Source organism: Echeneis naucrates, chromosome 1 (assembly GCF_900963305.1).
Source record: "Echeneis naucrates chromosome 1, fEcheNa1.1, whole genome shotgun sequence".
Classification (NCBI taxonomy): Eukaryota; Metazoa; Chordata; class Actinopteri; order Carangiformes; family Echeneidae; genus Echeneis; species Echeneis naucrates.
Window position 1 is genome coordinate 19265883 of NC_042511.1, and position 19851 is coordinate 19285733.

The 19851-nt window shown below is 38.8% G+C and overlaps 2 protein-coding genes across 7 annotated transcripts; one reads left to right on the forward strand and one right to left on the reverse strand.

Moving 5' to 3' along the window:
• Positions 1-237: 237 nt before the first annotated feature.
• Positions 238-5412, forward strand: primpol (primase and polymerase (DNA-directed)). Its single transcript, XM_029508824.1, has 14 exons — positions 238-356; positions 849-1129; positions 1238-1332; positions 1420-1558; positions 2069-2216; positions 2312-2414; positions 2504-2655; positions 2752-2914; positions 3007-3104; positions 3285-3371; positions 3863-3971; positions 4057-4133; positions 4252-4298; positions 4401-5412. The coding sequence occupies exons 2-14, from the start codon at positions 956-958 to the stop codon at positions 4632-4634; spliced, it is 1626 nt and encodes a 541-aa protein (XP_029364684.1). The 5' UTR covers positions 238-356; positions 849-955; the 3' UTR covers positions 4635-5412.
• Positions 5094-19627, reverse strand: acsl1a (acyl-CoA synthetase long chain family member 1a). 6 transcript variants are annotated; one of them, XM_029508366.1, is made up of 22 exons: positions 19551-19627; positions 17423-17597; positions 12666-12878; positions 11780-11894; positions 11627-11691; positions 11437-11538; positions 11152-11251; positions 10859-11034; positions 10572-10604; positions 10343-10394; positions 10182-10255; positions 9293-9370; positions 8539-8673; positions 8281-8415; positions 8092-8187; positions 7906-7978; positions 7749-7837; positions 7105-7221; positions 6866-7009; positions 6651-6752; positions 6509-6580; positions 5094-6268 (listed from the first exon to the last, which is right to left on the reverse strand). In XM_029508366.1, the coding sequence occupies exons 3-22, from the start codon at positions 12858-12860 to the stop codon at positions 6128-6130; spliced, it is 2094 nt and encodes a 697-aa protein (XP_029364226.1). In that variant the 5' UTR covers positions 12861-12878; positions 17423-17597; positions 19551-19627; the 3' UTR covers positions 5094-6127. The 6 variants fall into 6 exon arrangements, with proteins under 6 accessions (XP_029364226.1, XP_029364143.1, XP_029364476.1 ...); XM_029508283.1 differs by having other exon boundaries at positions 17395-17597; XM_029508616.1 differs by lacking the exon at positions 9293-9370 and adding an exon at positions 9433-9510 and having other exon boundaries at positions 17395-17597.
• Between the last annotated feature and the right edge of the window lie 224 nt (positions 19628-19851).

The following is a 19851-nucleotide window of genomic DNA, read 5'->3' on the forward strand; positions in this document are numbered from 1 at the left end:
ATTTAAAGTGCGGTAGGCTTTTATTTTGAAAAGCAATGATCCGGAAGTCTTGATCGTGTTAAGTCAATAAACTGGCACAGAAGGTGTCCTTTACATAAAAAAACAACAGTTGATTACGTTTTATCTACATCTAAATCTATCTCTATATAATTTTAAGGAAGGAAAAGACGAAACGAATATTACTGTTTTACACAAACAGGTGACGCCGCTTTAAGAGCGGAAACAGAACTACTTCCGGTTCCGTACGCGCCAAATAGAAAAGCCGAGGCAACGACTGTGTGGTTTTATTTCTGTTTAGTCAGTTTTAACATAAACATAGTTTATCTAACCTAATTGGACTGTTTTATCATCCAATGGTGAGTTTTGCCCAACAAAGTCTACATGATACCGTTTTTAGTAATGTCAATGCTGAGAAATTAACTCTGACAGCCGAGTTGACGTCTCAGCACGTTTTCTTTCACGCTATTAAAGTCTGGGGCCCAGCTGAAGAAGCCAGCTCTAAAAATGAACTTAGTAAAACTATTTCATTTACTTCAAAAGCAGACAGTATCTAAAACCCATTGCTGTAAATTGTGTAGACAGAATACATTGTGTTGATTGTTAAAGTGAAAATTAGTGAATATTTTACTGTGCTGTGTATAACAGACACACAGCTCCCGGACACTGATTATGTAAAAGGCGTTAAAAGGTTGGATAGAAAACACAGGCTACTTTATTATTGAGATATATTTATCTGACTGAGGTCATTTTAGTGATTGTGCTGCTTTTAAAATCCTCCTCACCTCATTTATTATATCAGAGACTTTAGACTAAAAACAGAGAGCAATTTGTTTTTATATTTTTTTCAGGAGGAAGAATGAAACCACAGCTGATTTCTGTCCTCACACAGGGCACATAAGCTGCCCTGTAGGTACATTACAGGATCTTGTTAAGGTGGTTAACAAGCATTTTGAAGATGAGCAAGTGGAGGGACCGCGTGAAGAAGGTTGAGCTGCTTGCTCAGTCTTTCCAGCTCAATCCTATGGCCACACGCTACAAACCTCGACTGCTGCCATGCCAGCCTTCCTCCATCTGGAAGCTCTTCCCTCGTCAAAGTCTGGCTATCAGCTTCTCTCAGCGCTGCAAAGAGGTAACTCAGTATAGTCTGTATCACCGATCTTTCATCCTGCTGATAAGATCGATTTCTGTTAAATCAGGAAAAAACTTTTATATTTTTCATTTGTAACACTTTCTCTAGGCAGTTCATGTTTTTGCTCTTGAAAAAGAAAACACATCAGTAGGTCAGAGGATCTATTTGGTTACCAGTTACTGTGAGTTGTGGCATTACTACAGGTAAATATTGTCCTTACGTTGCAAATGGGGAGAGTCTTCTTTCATATTGATTGGGGGCGGGGTGATTTATTTCTTTGTATTTTTCAGGATTTACACTCGGTCCTTGATGCACTGCTATGAGGTGATCCCAGAGGGTGCTGTTTGTAAGCTTTACTTTGACTTGGAGTTCCACAAACCCTCCAACAAAGGAGCTGATGGGAAAACTATGGTGTCATCTCTCATCCAGGTAAGGCGCCTTTTTGTGTCTTCACCTACAATTTATCTTTCTACTGCTTTTTTTTTTTTTTTTTTTAAACTTGAGTAGCATGATAGTCAAATATAATGATTCAGTTCCTACTGAGTTCATCAGCAAGACAAACAGTGTCATGTAAAAGTCCACTTATTAGCTACAACTTCAAGTTTAGTTATTAATTCATCTTTGGATTTCTATAATAATTAATCGTCTATTTTCTGTAGAATGTCTGAAAATCATGAAAATGCCATTCTTGATTCTTTGAGCCCAAGGTAACTTCTTGACGCCTTGTTTTGTATGATATATGAAAATGGGAAAAGGCACAACATGGGATATATTTTAGGTGGTTTAAAAAGTTTTAGGAAAAATAGTGATTCTATTTTATACAATAAAACCTGAAGCTCATACATGGGATGATCATTTTGATCAATATTATAAATGTGAAGTATCTTCTGTTACTTTCTTACATTAAGGAAATAAATGGTCTGTTTTGTTTGTTGAAAGTATGTCTGTGAAAAGATAATGGAGGTTTATAGGATTGAATGTTCCCCAAAAAATGTCCTGAGGCTTGACTCCAGCACAGAAGATAAGTTCAGTCAACATCTCATCTTCAATCTTCCAAATGCTGCTTTCAAAGACAACATACATGTTGGTAGGTTAAGTGTTACATAGAGAGGATAAACAATTTTGCTCTCTTTTCCCATATCTAATTTATTCATACATTTTGACTGATTATCTTTCTTTTAGGTAGGTTTATCCACACAATTCTGAAACCAGACTTGAGAAAAGCAAAAAGTGGAAGTTGTCTGAATGCCTGTGTGAATTTGCTGGCAGAAAACAATGAAACATGGTTTGTATATAAGAACTGTGTCAACTTATTATTTTAACTGCTGTATGTCATCACTATATCTAACTTGTAACTCAAAAATTTCCTGACAGCAGACCACCGGCTGGTCCTGAGGGGAAGGCAGCACCAACAGGTGAGGAGGCTGAAAGTCCACAAACCAAGAGACTGAAGCAGGAAGAGATTGACTTAAGCTTCCTCAAGGTGAAAAACAAGGATGGCCAAGACAGTCTCTTTGTTGATCTTGGTGAGAGAAATGGCAAGCTTAAATCTTACCTTGCTCTAGAAACACACACTTTCAAGGATGTTGGTATGAATATTAACTGCAATGGCTACAATGCAGGGGTTTACACCAAGAACAGAAATTTCCGCCTTTACAAATCCTCAAAAGTGGGAAAGAATGCTGTGTTCACTGTGGCAGATGACAACCAATTCATTTGCAAGCCCAAGAGGGGGATCTCTGTGGAGGAAAGTTTATTCTTGGCGTCCTTGGTTTGTAATGTGAGGTACAACAGCTAATCTTGAAGATTTTTCTGTCTGGTGTAAATATTGCTGTCATTAAATAACCACATTAAAGCTTATTTCTGTATATCACCAGCTTCACAGGTCAGAGGATTCTTACCTGCGACATCCCAGAATCAAAGAAATCTGAGATCTGCGGTCCTAATTGTCAGCAGGGCTCCTCTCAAAATCAAAGTAAGACAGGAGTGACACCAAAAGCTTCTCTTTGCATTATGCAAATGCACCTATTGTTTTATATGTCAGTAAGTGTATCAACATTTTACTCTAATAGTTAAACACAAATTTAATTTATTATCATTTGTTCAAATTTCAGAATTTATATAACTTTTTTTTTTCCCCCCACATTACTTGCAGGTTCGCTCTCTGGCTACCTGATATCCCCTCATCAGGAAGTGGACAACTTTGTACAAAAGTTGGTCAGAAAGGATGGAATACGAGGAAGTAAGTCTTGAAGCGTGTACAGGATGTGCCATTTTCAAAATATTTGTATAATTATATTGGGACATAGGGCAGCAACAAATTTTCTTTTCATTGTTGATTAATATGCTGATTATTTTTGCTCAGTTAGGCACTAAGTCTTTTTTTCTTACAAAATATCAGAAAAAATATTTGTCACAACATCTTTTTAGCCTGACAATAAATCTGAAGCCCAAAGATCAGTTCACAGTGATCTGATAAACTGGAAGAATTATTCTTGCAACTGAGGAAGTGTCTTATCCTCCTCTACACATTGTTATGAGCAAATGGAAATATAATGATTTTGACATGTGCTCCAAAATATTGTGAAATATCTTTTTTTCTCTCTTCTCATACATCGCCCAACTCCTTGTCATCGTATATGTTGCTATTGCCATGCGATAAGTTGCTGAGTGTGTGTGTGTCTTTACATTTACTAGTGTGTACAATAACTGCCGTATCTCTTATGTTTACAGCCATTAGACGATGGAACTACTTTGTTGCAGAACAACTACTTGTGTACGACATTGGCAAATACCGCTGGTGTGAAAATGTGGAAAGGTTCCACAAGAGTAACAACATTATGTATGTAAAGTATGTTAAATGCCTCATGGTCTATGTTTGTGTGAGCAACTCAATTGGCCTTATTTGGTCTGATCTTCCTCTGCAGGATTGTTGTGGATCTCAAAGAAGAAGTGTGGTATCAGAGGTGTCATGACCCCGACTGCAGGAACTTTAGATCTTCAAGTATGTCGTGACCTAATAGGCGGGCTTTTTATAGATCTGAAATAACCCAAGTGCATGTAATCTGTCTGTGAAGTAATAAATAGCAACTTGTCTCAGAACAGCTTTTCTCCTGTCACAGGTTACCCACTGCCGCAGGAGATCTGTGTCAGCTACATCATGGCACTGGTTGGTTTACCTTAGTTTTACTGACTGAGCTGAATTCTGTCTATAATGAGTCTTTATCACAACATCCAGTAGCTTATCATCATGTTGCCTGTTCTCCAACAGGATGAGGAGGACCAGGCTTACTTAATGGATGATGATGGCAGTATTGAGTCCAGCCAGGCAGTGAACCAGGCCCCACAGAGTTCTGTGTGTCCAGAAGAAGAATCTGCTGATGTCTGGGGAGATGGACAGGATGATCAGGACTATTTAGAGAGTTTGGACAACTTTGAGCAAACCAGCACGGAGATATCTGATCAGCTTCTGCTCAGTTGCATGTCGGAGTTTGATTCCCAGTAGAAGGTAATGGTGTCTTGCACTGGCTGCACAATAGCATTCTTGTCAACACTTTACTCCATTTCTCCAAGTCCTCCATTTATACGAAGTATAATTACATGTCAGAAATGGTTTTAGAATGTATTTTTTTTAACAGCCAACACCGTTAGCCACGATGGAAGCTGCTTTATTAACAGATAATACATGACAATTAAGTGAAATTAAAATGCAATGCAAGATTTTATAATCACTGACAAATACAAATTATTACATCTATAACAACTATATTGTCATGTTATAAAGCATTTATTGACTGTTTTAAACTTGAATATGGGGACTTAAAGTGAAGTAATACCAACCAATGTATTAATGCCCTTTATTGGCAATTGGAACAAAACATGCTTTCTGCATCCCAAAACAATGGCCTAACCCTAACCCTCTATCAAAAATATTTAGCATTTAGTAAAGACTAACTTAACACAATTATGGAAGAAAGTTTTTATTTGATGCTGTCTCCATTCACAAATATAGATACTGTACTCCAGCAAAAAAGCTGCACTGTTGCCCTTTATCCTTGGCGTGATTAAATGTTTACTGTTGCTGTTTATTAAAAAATCTGGCTTCAAACCAAGCCTGTGTTAAATGACTGATGTGCAGTTTCTCACAAGGCTAAACAATGAAATCGAATTTTAAAAGCTGGCTCTTTCATATGAAATGTTATGTCAGCATTAGCAAATATTTCCCTTGGACACTTGTATATCGCACAAACGGTATAATGCACTTTCTTATTCTGCAGTTTGTGGCACTAAAATTTTAAATTAGGGACTGCATGAATACTGCAATGTTCAATATTTTCCAAACAATGTTAAAAGAAAATAAAAAAAACACTCAAACTGGAGCTAGTACAGAATATCTGTCAAGCAAGGTGATTCTCAAAAGGCTAAACTCACGTGTGCACTAGAACAGGTTTTTCAGTCCTTTAGCCCACAGCACTGAGAAACATGGGAATGCAGGGATTTAACAATATAGAGAATATCAGGCACAAAACTCTTCATACATTTTTCTTTCAGCAAATACACTATTTACACCTTTAATGGTACATAAATATCAGCTTCAATAGACAACCAAAACATTAAATAGTCTGGTATATAAATAGGCAATATTTGTCACTGTTGTAAAAGCATACTTAGAGCATGGCCAAAAATTTAACCTGACAAAAACGGCAACGGCTGGAACTTCAGAGATATTGACAGTTAAGGCTAGAGCAGGTAACATCCCCTTTTTAGCTCACTCTTGAGGACTCATCGCTAATTAGCAAATGACAGCAGGGACAATTCAGCTGTAGAATCATTAACTGAAGTGGTCTTGATTCTTCAAATGTGAGATTTATTATCCAGTTAAATTTTTAAAGCTCCAAATGTTTGAAGAGCATCACTTGCAGAAAAGTCAAAGCAAATCCTCTTCATTACTGTGCACTTAGTGATTGACACCTACGTACATTACTCCTTGAGCCAAGTTTAGATCTTAATTTTGGCATAAAGTTCATCAATCTGCTCTCTGAAGTGGTTTCGAAGCTCAGCCCTCTTCACCTTCAGAGTGGGTGTCAGGAGCCCGTTCTGAACAGAGAACATTTCTGAGTGTAAGGCAATATCTTTCACCTGCAGAGGAGAAAAAGACCAGGAGGGGGAAGTAATAATTTTTTATATTAGACTGTCATGTATTACTGTGTTATTGAAATTCAACAGTCAAAAACCCAAGCTCTCCTGTTTACTATTGGATTCTACAATCATTAAAATGTGAATATGGTATTTTTGCCCCCCCACCAAGCGATCAAAAAAAAAAAAAAAGAGGAGTGGGAGGGGTTAGTGCTTTGACGTCAAACAACGGGCAGCAGTCACCTGTTCGAAAGACTTTAGCCCAGCTTCTTTGCCCAGCGTCAGGATGTCCTCCAGGATAGCATTCTTCACCTCCTACAGGCAAACAAAACCACGTTAGGCATTAACAGAGTATGTTGAGATTGCTGCATTAAATAAACCTCACCTTGCTTTTGCACAATTCAGAGTAGGATCCTTCAATTCCCTTTTTCTTGGCCCAAATAGGCAGGAAGTCTGGGTCAGCCACCACAATCCCCACCAGGCATGCCTTTAAAAATACAACACAGATAACATGACTATGAAACACTGCAAACTATCAAAAAAGCAAAATATGAAAAAAATGTATGTAATTTCTTTAACACAAGATGGTTGCTTACTGACCTGTAAGCTATCACCATGTACAAATATCTGTGCCACTGGATCACTGCAGTTATAGACAATCTCTATTTTCTCTGGGGCAATGTATTCTCCCTGTGCCAGCTTGAAAATGTGCTTCTTTCTGTCAATAATCTTCAGACTGCCATTCTGCCACACACCAGATGAGAAAAGTCAGGATGCCACTTGACTTAATCATAATGAGAATTTTAGGTGGCACTTTCCACTGAGCCTGTTTTTCTTACAGGAAGCCATTTCCCAATGTCTCCAGTGTGCAGCCATCCATCCTTGTCGATTGCCTCGGCAGTTTTCTCAGGGTCTTTCAGATAACCCTGGAACACATTTGGTCCTTTGACACACACCTAGATTGACAGAGATAACAAGTAAAAATTATGTTAAATATCTGGAAATTAATCATCTTAGTTTGACTTATGTTTTCCATCATTTAACTTGCTCAACTCCTTTGTGACAAGTGATTAAATTGCAAAATTTCTGAGTACTCCTGTCCCATTTCTTTAATTTATTCAAATAGGGATAAGCCTGCACAGGTCTGAGCAGTCTGGCCTTAGTCCAGGTGAAGCAGTCGATTGCCTTCCTAGCTGTCAGAAAGATCTCTTATGGTCCTGTTATGTAAAGTGCTTTTCCCTACTGAGGTCCGAACTCTGCCCTGACACTATTCAGTGAAAAGGAATCCAATGAGTTACTCTTTCATTTTCTTTCTTTTCTTTTTTTTAAATAATTAAGAGAATGATCAAATGTCTTTTTCTAACGCTACCCTAAAACTACATCATCCTGTAAGTGAAATTCTACAATAGTGAATTTGTTCTACAATAACATTAAATAAATATTCCTTATGGAATATCCTTGTGGTCATGTAATGATTCCTCACCTCTCCTTCTCCATTGGCTGCCAGATAATTCATTTCTGCCACATCCACCAGTTTGACAGTATTACAGGGCAGAGGAGGCCCAACGTGACCTGAAGACACAGCTCAGTATCATAGTTGAAAAATGTGAGGAAGGGAGAAGTTAAAGTGGATGTTGTACCTGCTGTCCAGTCTCCAGGCATTGATATGCTGCACCCAGCTGTACATTCAGTTTGACCATAGCCTTCATAAAACTGTGCCCCCCCCCCCCCCCCCCCCCCAAAAAAAAAAAAAAAAAATGACATCCATTTCATATACATAAAAACTGCTCAATAAAAGGTAAAACCTGTGCATCAATGTGGCTCACCTGACAGCCAAGAGCAGCTCGCAGGAACGTCAGGATAGTTGGGGATACTGGTGCTGCTCCTGTAATCACAAGTCTCACACGACCGCCCAGGCTGGCCTACCCAATTAAAGATGTGTAAATATGAGTGATGTGTTATAACTAACAGAGTTGTTTTTGTTTGTGATTGTGTAAAGAACATGTCACGTTTACCTGTACTTTTTTGAAGATGAGTTTGTCCCACATGCTGTCCTTTCTCACCACACCATTTTTCAGCTCTGCTTCCTTCCTTCTGAAGGCAAAATCCAGCAGCCATTTCTTCATTGGTGTGTTGGCTTGGCTGAACACCTGAAGTTCATTTTAAAATAGAGAACTATTTTATATTAAGCATGAAACAGAGGCAGCAAGCCACGGACATGGAACTACAACAGTGAACACATAAATAAAACCTGACGAGAAAGTGAGTCTGACCTTGTCGAACATACGGTTGAGGAGACGGGGGACAACAGGGAAGACTGTTGGTTTCAGTGTTTTCAAGTCGTCCATTAAAAGTCGAATGTCCCCTTGAAAGTAACCGATTCGAGCTCCATGGACGAGGATGACAGCCTGACCAAGAGAGAGTGGTTCATCCAATCAGTGTAAAGTTTCCGCCAAAAGGGGGTGTTAGTGTTACGCTACATTTTATTGGTTATCCAGGCAAAATGTTGACTTCAGATTCTCAGGCTTTCTGTTACCTTCATGCTCAAGTAGGACATATGCTCAAACACGTGTGAAAAACAAATGCCAGAATAGAAACTTTCAGTTTAACTATGTGTTTCCTGCCATAACACATAGTTTCACACATCTGCACACTTTGACGGGCACTGACTTCATAGCTAAAGCTTCACTACTGACACCAGGCACATTTAATTTCTCTCTTTGAATGGTATGAATATTCTTTTTCTACATAAACATGTAACTTGTTTAATGTGTCTCAACACAATATAGCACACATGTATGAGTTGACAAATCAAAAATGAACAAAGATTTGAATGAAAAATATGAAATCATCTACTCAAAGTTAACAAGTCTAAGAGTGTGATATGTGATTGAACAGCACTTTTTAACTGTTGTATTACTGTTTTCATTCAAAATGTATAGAAATGTTACCAGAGCTGTCGTGGTCAAGTTAAAAATGAGCCATTCTTAACATCACATCTGAAGGTAAATAAGTCCATTAGCATACCTGCACAACCCTCTCAAACATGTGAGCTAGGGGGAGATAGGATTCATGAATATCGTGGCAGTTCAGCATGCAGTGTACCTGCAGAAGACACACAGAACAAAACACATGCACATATGCAGGTCAAGTGCGGCGTGCTGTACCTCAACCACCCTCTCAAACATATGGGCCAAAGGGAGGAAGGAGATGACCACATCTTTAGGAGTGGGCTTCAGTGAGCCCTGGATGAGAGGGGGATGAAGAGGAGGGCCGGAATGTAAAAGTCAAAGAGAGTCAAACTTTAGATTTTAGAGCTTCAGCAAACCCTTCAAACAAACGATGCTCATATCTTATTTGAACCAGACTTTATGAACGTGAGATGGACTGTAGACACAGATATATAAACATACTGTAGATATATATACACAATAATATTAGCAGTAATAAGTTCAAGTAATATTTTTAGCCCCGTTTCTTGTCTGCAGGCTATAACCACCTCCAGCAAGATAAGGGGGCTTCCTTTCCATGTTGCCGGAGACAAAGATTGGGGCAAAAATAGTCTACATGTCACTCTGTTGCCTCTAAAGCTTAATTCTGTGAGCATGCAATGATAACTGAAGTTGACTCTCCTCCTATTTGAATGACAGCAGCACTCTCAAGAAAGGTTTTGAGGATGCTTTAATATATGTGAAGGGCCTTGATGGAATTTTGGAACTGTTATGATTTACTATATAAATAAATTGGATCTGAATGAGAGTTCGGGCAAATGGAAATGTCCTTGTTTAAATGACAAAAGAGTGCAAATCCATATTTCTGAAGGAGAAGAAAAGAGAACTGTAATCATTATCATTATCATAATTAGAAAATATGATTCACTTCATCTTGAGGATGAGCAGTTGAACTGTGTGTTTACCTCCGTTATTTTAATGAAAGCTGAGGAGTTGGAGATTATATTTCTGTGAGTAATCATTGCACCTTTTGGGTTTCCTGAAAAGCAAATAAGAATGATGATTTCACGTTATCTGAAAATAATTAATTCAAACATGAACAATCCAGACCAATTTGTGGAATTACCTGTTGTTCCAGATGTAAAGCAGATAACAGCGAGGTCCTCTGGTTTTGGAGGCTGCAATCAGAGCACAGATCTCCACTAACGCACATGAAGTCATTAGGACTGTTTGTGAGTGTGAATTAAGCCAAATGCGAAATCTAATTGGTTGTTGGTCACAAATACTGTAAAAGCTCCTAGCTCAAGATCTTTTTTTGGTTTAATCGATGGGTCAAATGAAGTGTTCCTACTCACCACTGGGGCCTGGTGGTTTGCTTTACCCAAGGTCTGGAAAATACACAAAACACACAGTGAATTATAGCATGTCAGCCAGAAGTGCTGATAATAATCACGCAGTAAGGACTAATTTCCATTTAGTTCTAGCTAGAACACAAGTGAACACAGCTAGTTTGCCCAAACATCTCTTGATTGCAAATAAGCTCAGTAGAATTATCTTTGTTATGATTTGGCGCTACATACATAAATTTGATTTGATGTGAGGAATTTTTCACAAAGATGTGAAGATAAGGTTTTGTTCAGACCTCGAAGTCCTTCAAACTCAGGATCTCAATGCCACACTCCTGTCCACGGGACACCAGGTCGCCATCAAACGCTTCCATCAGTACTATTGTCTTCACTGTTGGGCCTTTCCCGTTGACACAATCCAAAACCATCTGAGCCTTTTCGGGCACATCGCAGATCACAGTTGAGATGGCAGCTGAAAAACAGGAACTGCCCAATTATTCTCTCAATTTGCCCTGGTGTCCTTGATCCAAAGCACAGAAATTGATAGCACTGCAGTTGGTGTGTGATTGATGCATGCCTGTTTGTGTACCTTTGTCGATGATGTAGCCTATAGCCTCCGTGCCAAGTGTGTCGTACAGTGGCACTGGTACCAGGGAGTAAGTGTAGCAGGCCAGCTCTGAAATGGTCCACTGTGAGACAGAAGAAGAAAACAGATTAACATTGCCAGTAAAAATACCCAATAAATTCTTCAACTTTTCAAGCAATGCATTTTATTTCAATTATAGAGTTCAACTTGCCTTATGTACCCATCCCCACATTTACTTTTCCCCCCAAAAGTGTGTAAAAGGTGAAAATCCAGTAGAACTTAATTTACCTCTGGCCTGTTCTGGGCAAAAATACCAATTAACTTGTCGTCTAAATGAGAGTGTCCTTGATGTAGGAGCGCAGAGCCAATGTTCTCGGCTCTATCTGACACCTACATGGGCAAAACAAAAACTATGGTCCATTTGTGTATTGTAAAGAAGTAAAATGCTGGATTTATATTCACGTGGTCCACATCTCACCTCTTTGTAAGTCTGCCACTCATACGGCTGGTTTGGTTTTCTGGATCCTAGACAAGGTCCGTTATCTGCAGGAGTAGATGAAGCTTGCATTACAATTGTGCATGTTTATATTCAGAGACTCTCATATTTAACCCAAACAAGCTCAGCACTCACTTGAAACTCGGAGCCCTCGCTTGAACACCTCATACATAGTGTGTGTGTCATCGTAGTAGTGCGTCATGTTCATGTTGCTGTCGTTAAGTACAGATCTTCGTGCGCGTTCTCCGCCCTTTAAGGACAAAAATCTGAAGGTTATGAGGTTAAGCATGAACATCAACTGGATCCTGTGGTTTGTGCCTGGCAAACGCTGACTGCATTCATGGTTATATAAATAATTTTGTTTATAAGAATCCCTCACTATCAGAAACTTCAGAAAGCATTTCTTTTTGACATTTATTGAAAATAAAAATAAAGATTAATTGCAGCTTTTATAAGCAGTTTTTAAGTAGCTTTATTAGGCGTTAATACATTCATATAAATGTATATATGAATTAGTTTAGAACTATGTTATTGGTCCTTCAGATCAGTTCTTAGCTACACATGGGAATCAACGCTAGGTTGTGCAGTTAAAAATGTTGGTAACGGTACAGTTCAAGTTAATAAGTTTGCAATTCATTTTGCTACTAAATAAGACTAAATAAGTCTTCTTATCTTGACTAATAACTGATTTGGTTAATCATTCATCAACTAAAAACAAAATGTCGCAAAGGAAGTCTTACTAGAAATTTGCGCCAAGCAGCAAACGCTAAAACATATTTATCAGCACAGTCTCCTTTAAATGAAAAGAAACTGAAATTTTTTTTTAACATTTCCTTAAATGTGATGAGAGTGGTTTTCAGAGCCTTCTGAAGAACTGCACCATCCTCAGCTGTAATTCAGTTCCTGGAGAAGATCTCCCTGACATCCTGCTGTCTAGCTCTTGTCCTCTAACACACACACACGTAACATAACAGGTTATTGTTTGCTGTATTTAGGACATTTAATATTACAGATCACCTACCGGTATTTCCACTGACTGCAGACTGAGGTCACAGGGAGGTTTAAGGGCTTTTGGCCGGGTGGCAAACCAGTAGGTAGTGATGGCAGCGAAAGCACCCATGCCCATGAGCGCATTGGTGGGCATGCCGCGCATGTACTGCCGGACGTCATCCAGCTCGGGAATGCGCAGCTGTCTCAGGACCTCCTGAGCCTGCATGGCTGTTCCGTACTGACCCTGTAGGACACCAGAGAGGGGGAAATTCAACTTTCAATATTTATTCTGCACCTTTTCTGCATATTTGTAAATGTAATCTCAAAACAACATAAAATAAATAAATAAAATTGTGCCTTCATCACAAAATTGTCATCCATGTAAGGGGATAATTGAGAAAAATGCTTTGACCTCCCTCAGGATGTGGTGGTGTGGCAGGATTGTATTTTATCTGTGGATCAATGGGTCTCTTGTTTTAGACATGCAGACATGAAACCCGCTCCAACAGAAGAAAAAGCATAATGGTCCCACTCAGAGTAACAGGCTCTACACTATTACCATATACTACCATTTACTACTCTAAACTATGAGGTTTTTTTTTTTTTTTGGTAAACTCAATTTGAGCTTATTTGGTTAAAAGCTACAATATGAATATCTACATATCTCTTTTCCTGAAATCAAAGTAAAATAAATATTCAGAGTAAAGGTTTAGTAAAAAAAAAAAAAAAAAAAATTACAATTCGTGATGTGCCTCAAGCCTTTTAACTTTTCTAAACTGCAATCCAGCAACACTTCAAAAATTGCTACCCAATTCAAGGATTATTTGGCTTCTGCCACTTCCAGGTTTGCCAAATAGAGTTATCACAAATTTCTATCACAAATCTGATTTCATTTGGTACCCCTGTGAGCTGATGCCTTAATTTAAAGATCCAATATGAAGCAGTCATGGTGAATCAAGAAACTTTAAGGTCTGATCTTTAGCTTTTGATGTTCTACATTAGAGAAAAAAGAAAAAAAAATAAATAAATAAATAAAAAAACCTGGTATAACTAAAGAAAAGAGACAAATCTAGGTTCTTGAATCAGAAAAGAACATTTCCTTAATTTCTAAAAGATTTTTAAAATGCATAAAACAGAACATTTTCAAATCAATTGAAAACAACATGTCTTTGCCTGCTGTTGCTTTTGGTAGGCACTTCCACAGACGACGTATACAATCGTAAGATGCGTTCCTGTTCAACAGCTGTGCACTTAGAAACAAAGACGCAGGCAGGAAATGTGACTCCAAACACATTTTCAGATCACAAGCTTCAGAGGGAATGATAAGGAGGTGGCTACAGACACTATGCTCACACTGCGCAAGCTGATAAAAAGCTCATTTGTGGAGGGAAGTTACTGTACTCTAACTGTGCTTAGACCTCTGCCTTCAAAGTGCCAGATATATTTATATGACTCTGTTCTGCTAAAATTAATGCAACAGTCAAATGCAAGTGGAAATAAAATCTGAATTGTAATCCGTAATTCAATCATCTGAATGGGGCAGGAAATAAATCTTTGAATTAGCAATGACTTTTCAGTCATATCAAAATATGGAAATATATTAATCAATAATTTACCTTCTCGACACTTAATGTTTAATATTAGACTGTGTGGCTGAATGTGCTATTCATTTGACCTCTAGATTAGAAGGAAACAGTCCTGTAGGTGAATGAATAAGTGAGCAGCCACCACAGAGGTAAGAAATGACTTCTCACCTACTTCTATTATGAGCACTGAGCCCATGACATATGGGCCTGGTGCCAGCTGGGAACAAGCACAATAGACAAGGTGCCAATTACATTTCAATAACCTACAATTACAAGTTCAATAGAAGAAACTGTGCTCAAATAAGGTCATTGTAAATCTTTAAATTAGTTTATTTGCATTCAGGCATCGAAAGAAAAAGTACTAGCCGGATTAATCAGGGGTGATTAGGTTTTCCTTGATAACAAAATTAAATAAAATAATAAAATATAATGTAATAAATAATTACATTATATTTCACTCAATGCTACAATGTTATGTGGCGGATAGTGTCCCTATTAGCCTCAATGAAAGACCACCAATTATCAGACCACTTCTATGTCCTCTCCTGGACAGTTTTATAAGCAGTTAAAGGGGATTTTTCTTAAGATTATCGCTGAACTGCAATAAAATAATCGCTCAACTCACAGTGTTTCTATGAGGAAGGAAGAGACTCTGTCCAAAACTGGAGAAGACGTGCAGTTTAGCCCTGTGCTGCAGCAGTTGCTATTAGAAAAGGAATCACACTGACCTCTAATAGACCTCAGAGGTTCTCACAACTATTAATAGCAGAAACACGCCCCTTTCAAACAGACACAGACACAGACACACACACACACACACATACACAGACACACACACACACACACACACGCGAGAAACCACCAGCCATTCAGAGAGCTGTTCATGGATTAGATTGATACTGATATTAATCTGATACTTGATAAAAAAATATCTGAACACAAACGTCTGTCCTGAGTAAAAGACAACATCAGATGGAACAGATCTGAGTGATTCAAGCATTTTAATCATCTTTTTTATCAGGACTGAATGACCAACACCTTATCACACATTATCTGGACACAGTGTGTGCACTTCTTATGTTGCTGAGCATCCAAATTCCTGAAACTAGTCGAACAAAGAATTTCACTCAAATGATTAAAAAAAAAGTGTGTATTTCACATGATAGGAATATTGAGAAATCCCTTTGTTTACAGTATATATCATTATCCCTCAGCATGTGAGTGCCACACTGACAAACACACAGATTCTTTTGAGTCTGGGGTGGACAATTTCTAGTTAAATACAGTTGAGCCAATCTACAGCTCATCTTCCTACATTTTCAACTGAGGAGACAAATGAAAAGTGGAAAATGTGAGGACATGTATTCTATGTGGATTCAGACATTTCCTTCTGAGGCTGAGGACTGAGTGAACTAAGTGGAATAAAGGAGTAATGTTTTGCAATGCTGAATCATGATGCTGGATTATATTAATCAAAACCCTGTATTCGCACATATCATTGTATATCATGATGTCAGTGTTATGTTAGAAATGTCAAATCAGGTTTTGAACAATCCAGTAAATTCAACGAGAAACCTGAGAAATCTATGTGCTTCATTAAAAAAAAAAAAATAAAATAAAATAAAAAAGAAAAACACCTCAGTGCCGTCCTGATCATAGAGTTGTAACATTTCCAACAATGGAGAAATATTAAGCAACAGATATTACCTGCAATGAGGTAAATACAAACCAGACATGGCAAATGTCATCATATTGCTGACCCCGACTGAGACACTTAACCTGATTAATCCTGTGAATCACTCATTAAAAATCTAATTGGTCATGTAAGAACTTTTTTCTGTGTTAAATCATTCTGATTATGTGGTTCTACAATTTGGTCATATTAACACATTCTGTTCTCTAAAATCATTTAGTTTTGACATGTGTTGTGTGTGATGTTATAAATGTGAAAAAAAAAAAATAAAATTATAACGGTAATATGTTGTGATTATAGATTTTCTATGTATGTCTCAGTCAGAAGGCGATCAGCGGGCACATGACATTGATGTCATGCTCAGCTCAGAAATGTTTGAGGCAAAAGGTACTGCCACCCCCTGCCCCTCTCTACTCTCCATACTTGGCCTGGGAAGATGACAAGCCAATGGCTGAGCCAGCTCTCCAGTCACCCCATGCCCAAGAACACACACGACACTGGAAAAAAGAGGAGGAGAGGCCAACTAGTTCATTTGACACACAACAGATTGAAGATTAGGCTGCAGACAGCTCCAGAGCAGCCTGCAGACAGGTGATTTTCAGAAAAGTAATTGTGAAACCACAGCCAACAAGTTACAAGAAAAAAAATAGAGAGTGGTCACTCACACTTGAGTTCTCATGTTTCTCTTTAAAAAAAAAAAAAAAAACACAAACTGTGACACTTTGCTGATAATTAGCCAGGCTGTTAAGCATCAGATCAGATAATTTTAAACAGACCCCTTAACACATGGAGCCTTCAAACACACGCATTCAGGGTCTGGTCTTAGTTTCTTCAGCATTAATGTTACGCACCTTTGTCATATATCAGCAACCAGCACTGACGTTGACTAATGAAACAAATGAAACAGGAAGTAACTTGGGGCTGGTTTCAGCTCCTTCTCAGCCACTTTGTCCCACCAAATGATGTCGTCTAACCATGCCTGCACAAAACTCTAGCATTTTCACCTACTTGTAAATCACTATTTTATTATAAAAATTATTGCCCAATGTGACCATGAGGAGATAAAGGCTCTTGGATCTGCTTCAGTCCTGCTGCCAAACGGTTCACTGACAAATGAACTGTTTTATACATAGTATAATATCCCCAAGGGAAGGGAGAAACACGAGTCAATATATTCATCTGACAAACCAATAACATCAGTTTTCAGAAGTTTAGAATAAAGACGATGCCCCCCCTCCCCTTTTTTTTTTTTTTTGAGGATGGTAGATGACCACAATCTAAAGGCAAGTTGTGACCAGGAGAACATGAAGGACTGGACTGACATGCAGCAACAACTTGCTTGTGAGTACACAAGTGTTGGTTGTTCGTTGAAGCTCACACGACTTCAGTCTCTCACCAATTATAACCAGACCTGGCTCATGTCCATCTCCCATTTAACCACGGTTTTAGAAAAAAAAAGAAAGAAAGAAAAAAAGTCTGACCTTGCACAAAACAACTGTAGGTCCTGACCTGCTCGCACCCCGACCCTGCCCCTCGTGATGAAACTGCACACTCCTGGTCACATGGTCACAGAGTGGCGAAATGCACAGGGAGGGAGAGTGGAGGATGGGATTTGTTGAATTGAACAAAGGTCACACGCCCGTCAACTGCTGCCAATCCTGAATCAGGGCACATGACCTCTTCACTGCAGTTCAAAGAAAACACATAGTCATTTTCAAGTTCTTCTGAAATCTGGCAGCGCAAATCAAATTCAAAGGCGTGACAGAAATTCTATTTCATGCTCGTTCGCTTAGGGGCTTTTAATGGTTTACATTAAAGTGGAAGAACTCCATTACACTGTGTTTACTGTTTCTTTCCTGTTTTATTTATGGAAATTATTGAAGTTTTTGGGGAATAGTTTTATCCCCTCCAACAGTTATTTTCTTGATTAAACTTTCTTGGTCAGACTTTTAGTCAACAAATCATCAGAGAATACAAGCAAAACAAAATGCATCACATCACCCTAAAGTGTCTTTGTTTGTCCGTTTTTTTTTTTTTTTTTTTTTAACCACTTCACTTTACTTATTCATAAAGTCACGCACTTTGATATCACATAATGCAAAGAAAATCAACGTGATCTCTCAGAGGTCAGAGTCACTGGAATCATAATGTTTTGGCTTGGCAAAGTGAGTAGGTGAACCCTTATAAAGCCAGATACTTTTTTTTTTTACTATTCTCAAATGACCCTATAAACTCAGTTTGGACAGGAGCATAAAGTGGGCAGGAATGAAGTGACATTCCTGCTGTTAAAGGCCTAACATCGGCATTCTCTTGATTGTTGTGCCAACGCCATCTAGCCTGCTTGTTTGTATGCTATCAAATCTCAAACAGAAACAGTTTGATAGTGTTGTTCTCAAACAATTAAAGCAGAGTGACAATGAGCCTATTGACCATAAAGTGTCCTTCTGTTTGCTCCAATAAAAAATACCTCTGTGCTCACAGACAAAAAAAAAACAACACATGATTGAGCTCACTTTCCTTCTGGCCACGTCTGTCATGCGACTGCACTACATGGAGTAAAGATTATTACTTAGTTTTTTAAGAAATGCTTTAAAAAAATAGCTTGAAACGAATAATCACACCACAACACTCACTCTTCATTCCACGGATTCCTGTTGAAAGACATTTCCCATTTTCTTTCAGTATGAATGAACACACTCAAACTTCAGAGCTCCCTCCAACGTACACAGGAGATGGATGCTACACCCCTCCGTCACCAAAGCACCCGCAAACTCAAGACTTCCTGTTGTCTGCATCTAATCTGAGCCAATATCAAACTTTGATCCGATTAATGTGTGTTTCTCTGGTGATTGCACCGTAGTTTAAAGGACGGTCTCACAACTGGTACAAAACTAACACATAAAAGGGTCAAGAAGAGCACGTGGGCCTGCATATAAGGTCTAGCTATTATTGTGTCCATGTAAAAGAAAATAATGGCGGAAAATGAACATGAGGCAAAACTACGTCTATCATTAAAAAACAAAACAACAACAAAAATAGATTAATGTGAGAAGTCCGTCACCATAACTAATGTATAGGAAATCGTTTCAGACCTCTGGCTGGGTGTGGCCAAGTTCGCTGTTATACTTTGTATTGCATGCATTGGGTTAACATGTCCTCAACGTGCAGCTCCAGCTCCCTCGGGGATGTGCTGAGGAGGGCGGGTTTCAGGTTTGGTCAGACGGACACATTAGGGAGGAACCACGTGATAATCTCATGAGGAGATTATATACTCTAATATATTGACTAACATTGGCGTCAGTTTGCAGGGCAGTTTCATGCCAAGAAGATAGAGATAAAGGTCAGACCAAAAAAAAAAAAAAAAAAAGTTCTCCAGAATGTCTAATGACACATGAAGCTTCATAACTAAACACAAGCGATCCGTGGATGTTATGGACAAATTCAGACTGTTTTCCGATTGCAGTCACATCACAGTCTGAACATGCTGTTGATGTGAACATTCACCGGAACGACAACACAGGCATACTGAAGAGGTACTTTCACGTCTCTGACGGACGTGTGTAAAGCTGCGGCAGTCCTAGCTGATCTGCTGCCAGATACCTGGCGGTTTAAAGCGGATTTAAAGGACTTCACTGACCTGAACGCTGTGGAGGATCCGGCGTCTTGAAGGAACAGCTGCGGGGTCCGCTCCGTTCCGCGGCCCGCAGCTCTCCGCCAATCAGAGACCACATTGCTTTGGCCCGAATTTTAAAAGGCCCGCTGTCATTGGTCAGTATAAATCGTGACACCCCCCCCCCCCCCCCCCCCCAAAAAAAATGAAAAAATAAATAAAAGAGTGAGCGTTGATGGCATATAATCATTGTATAATATCATAACTGGTGATCTGCAGGTTACTTAAATGTCATCTCACCGTATCACTGGATAGATGCCATGTGTTC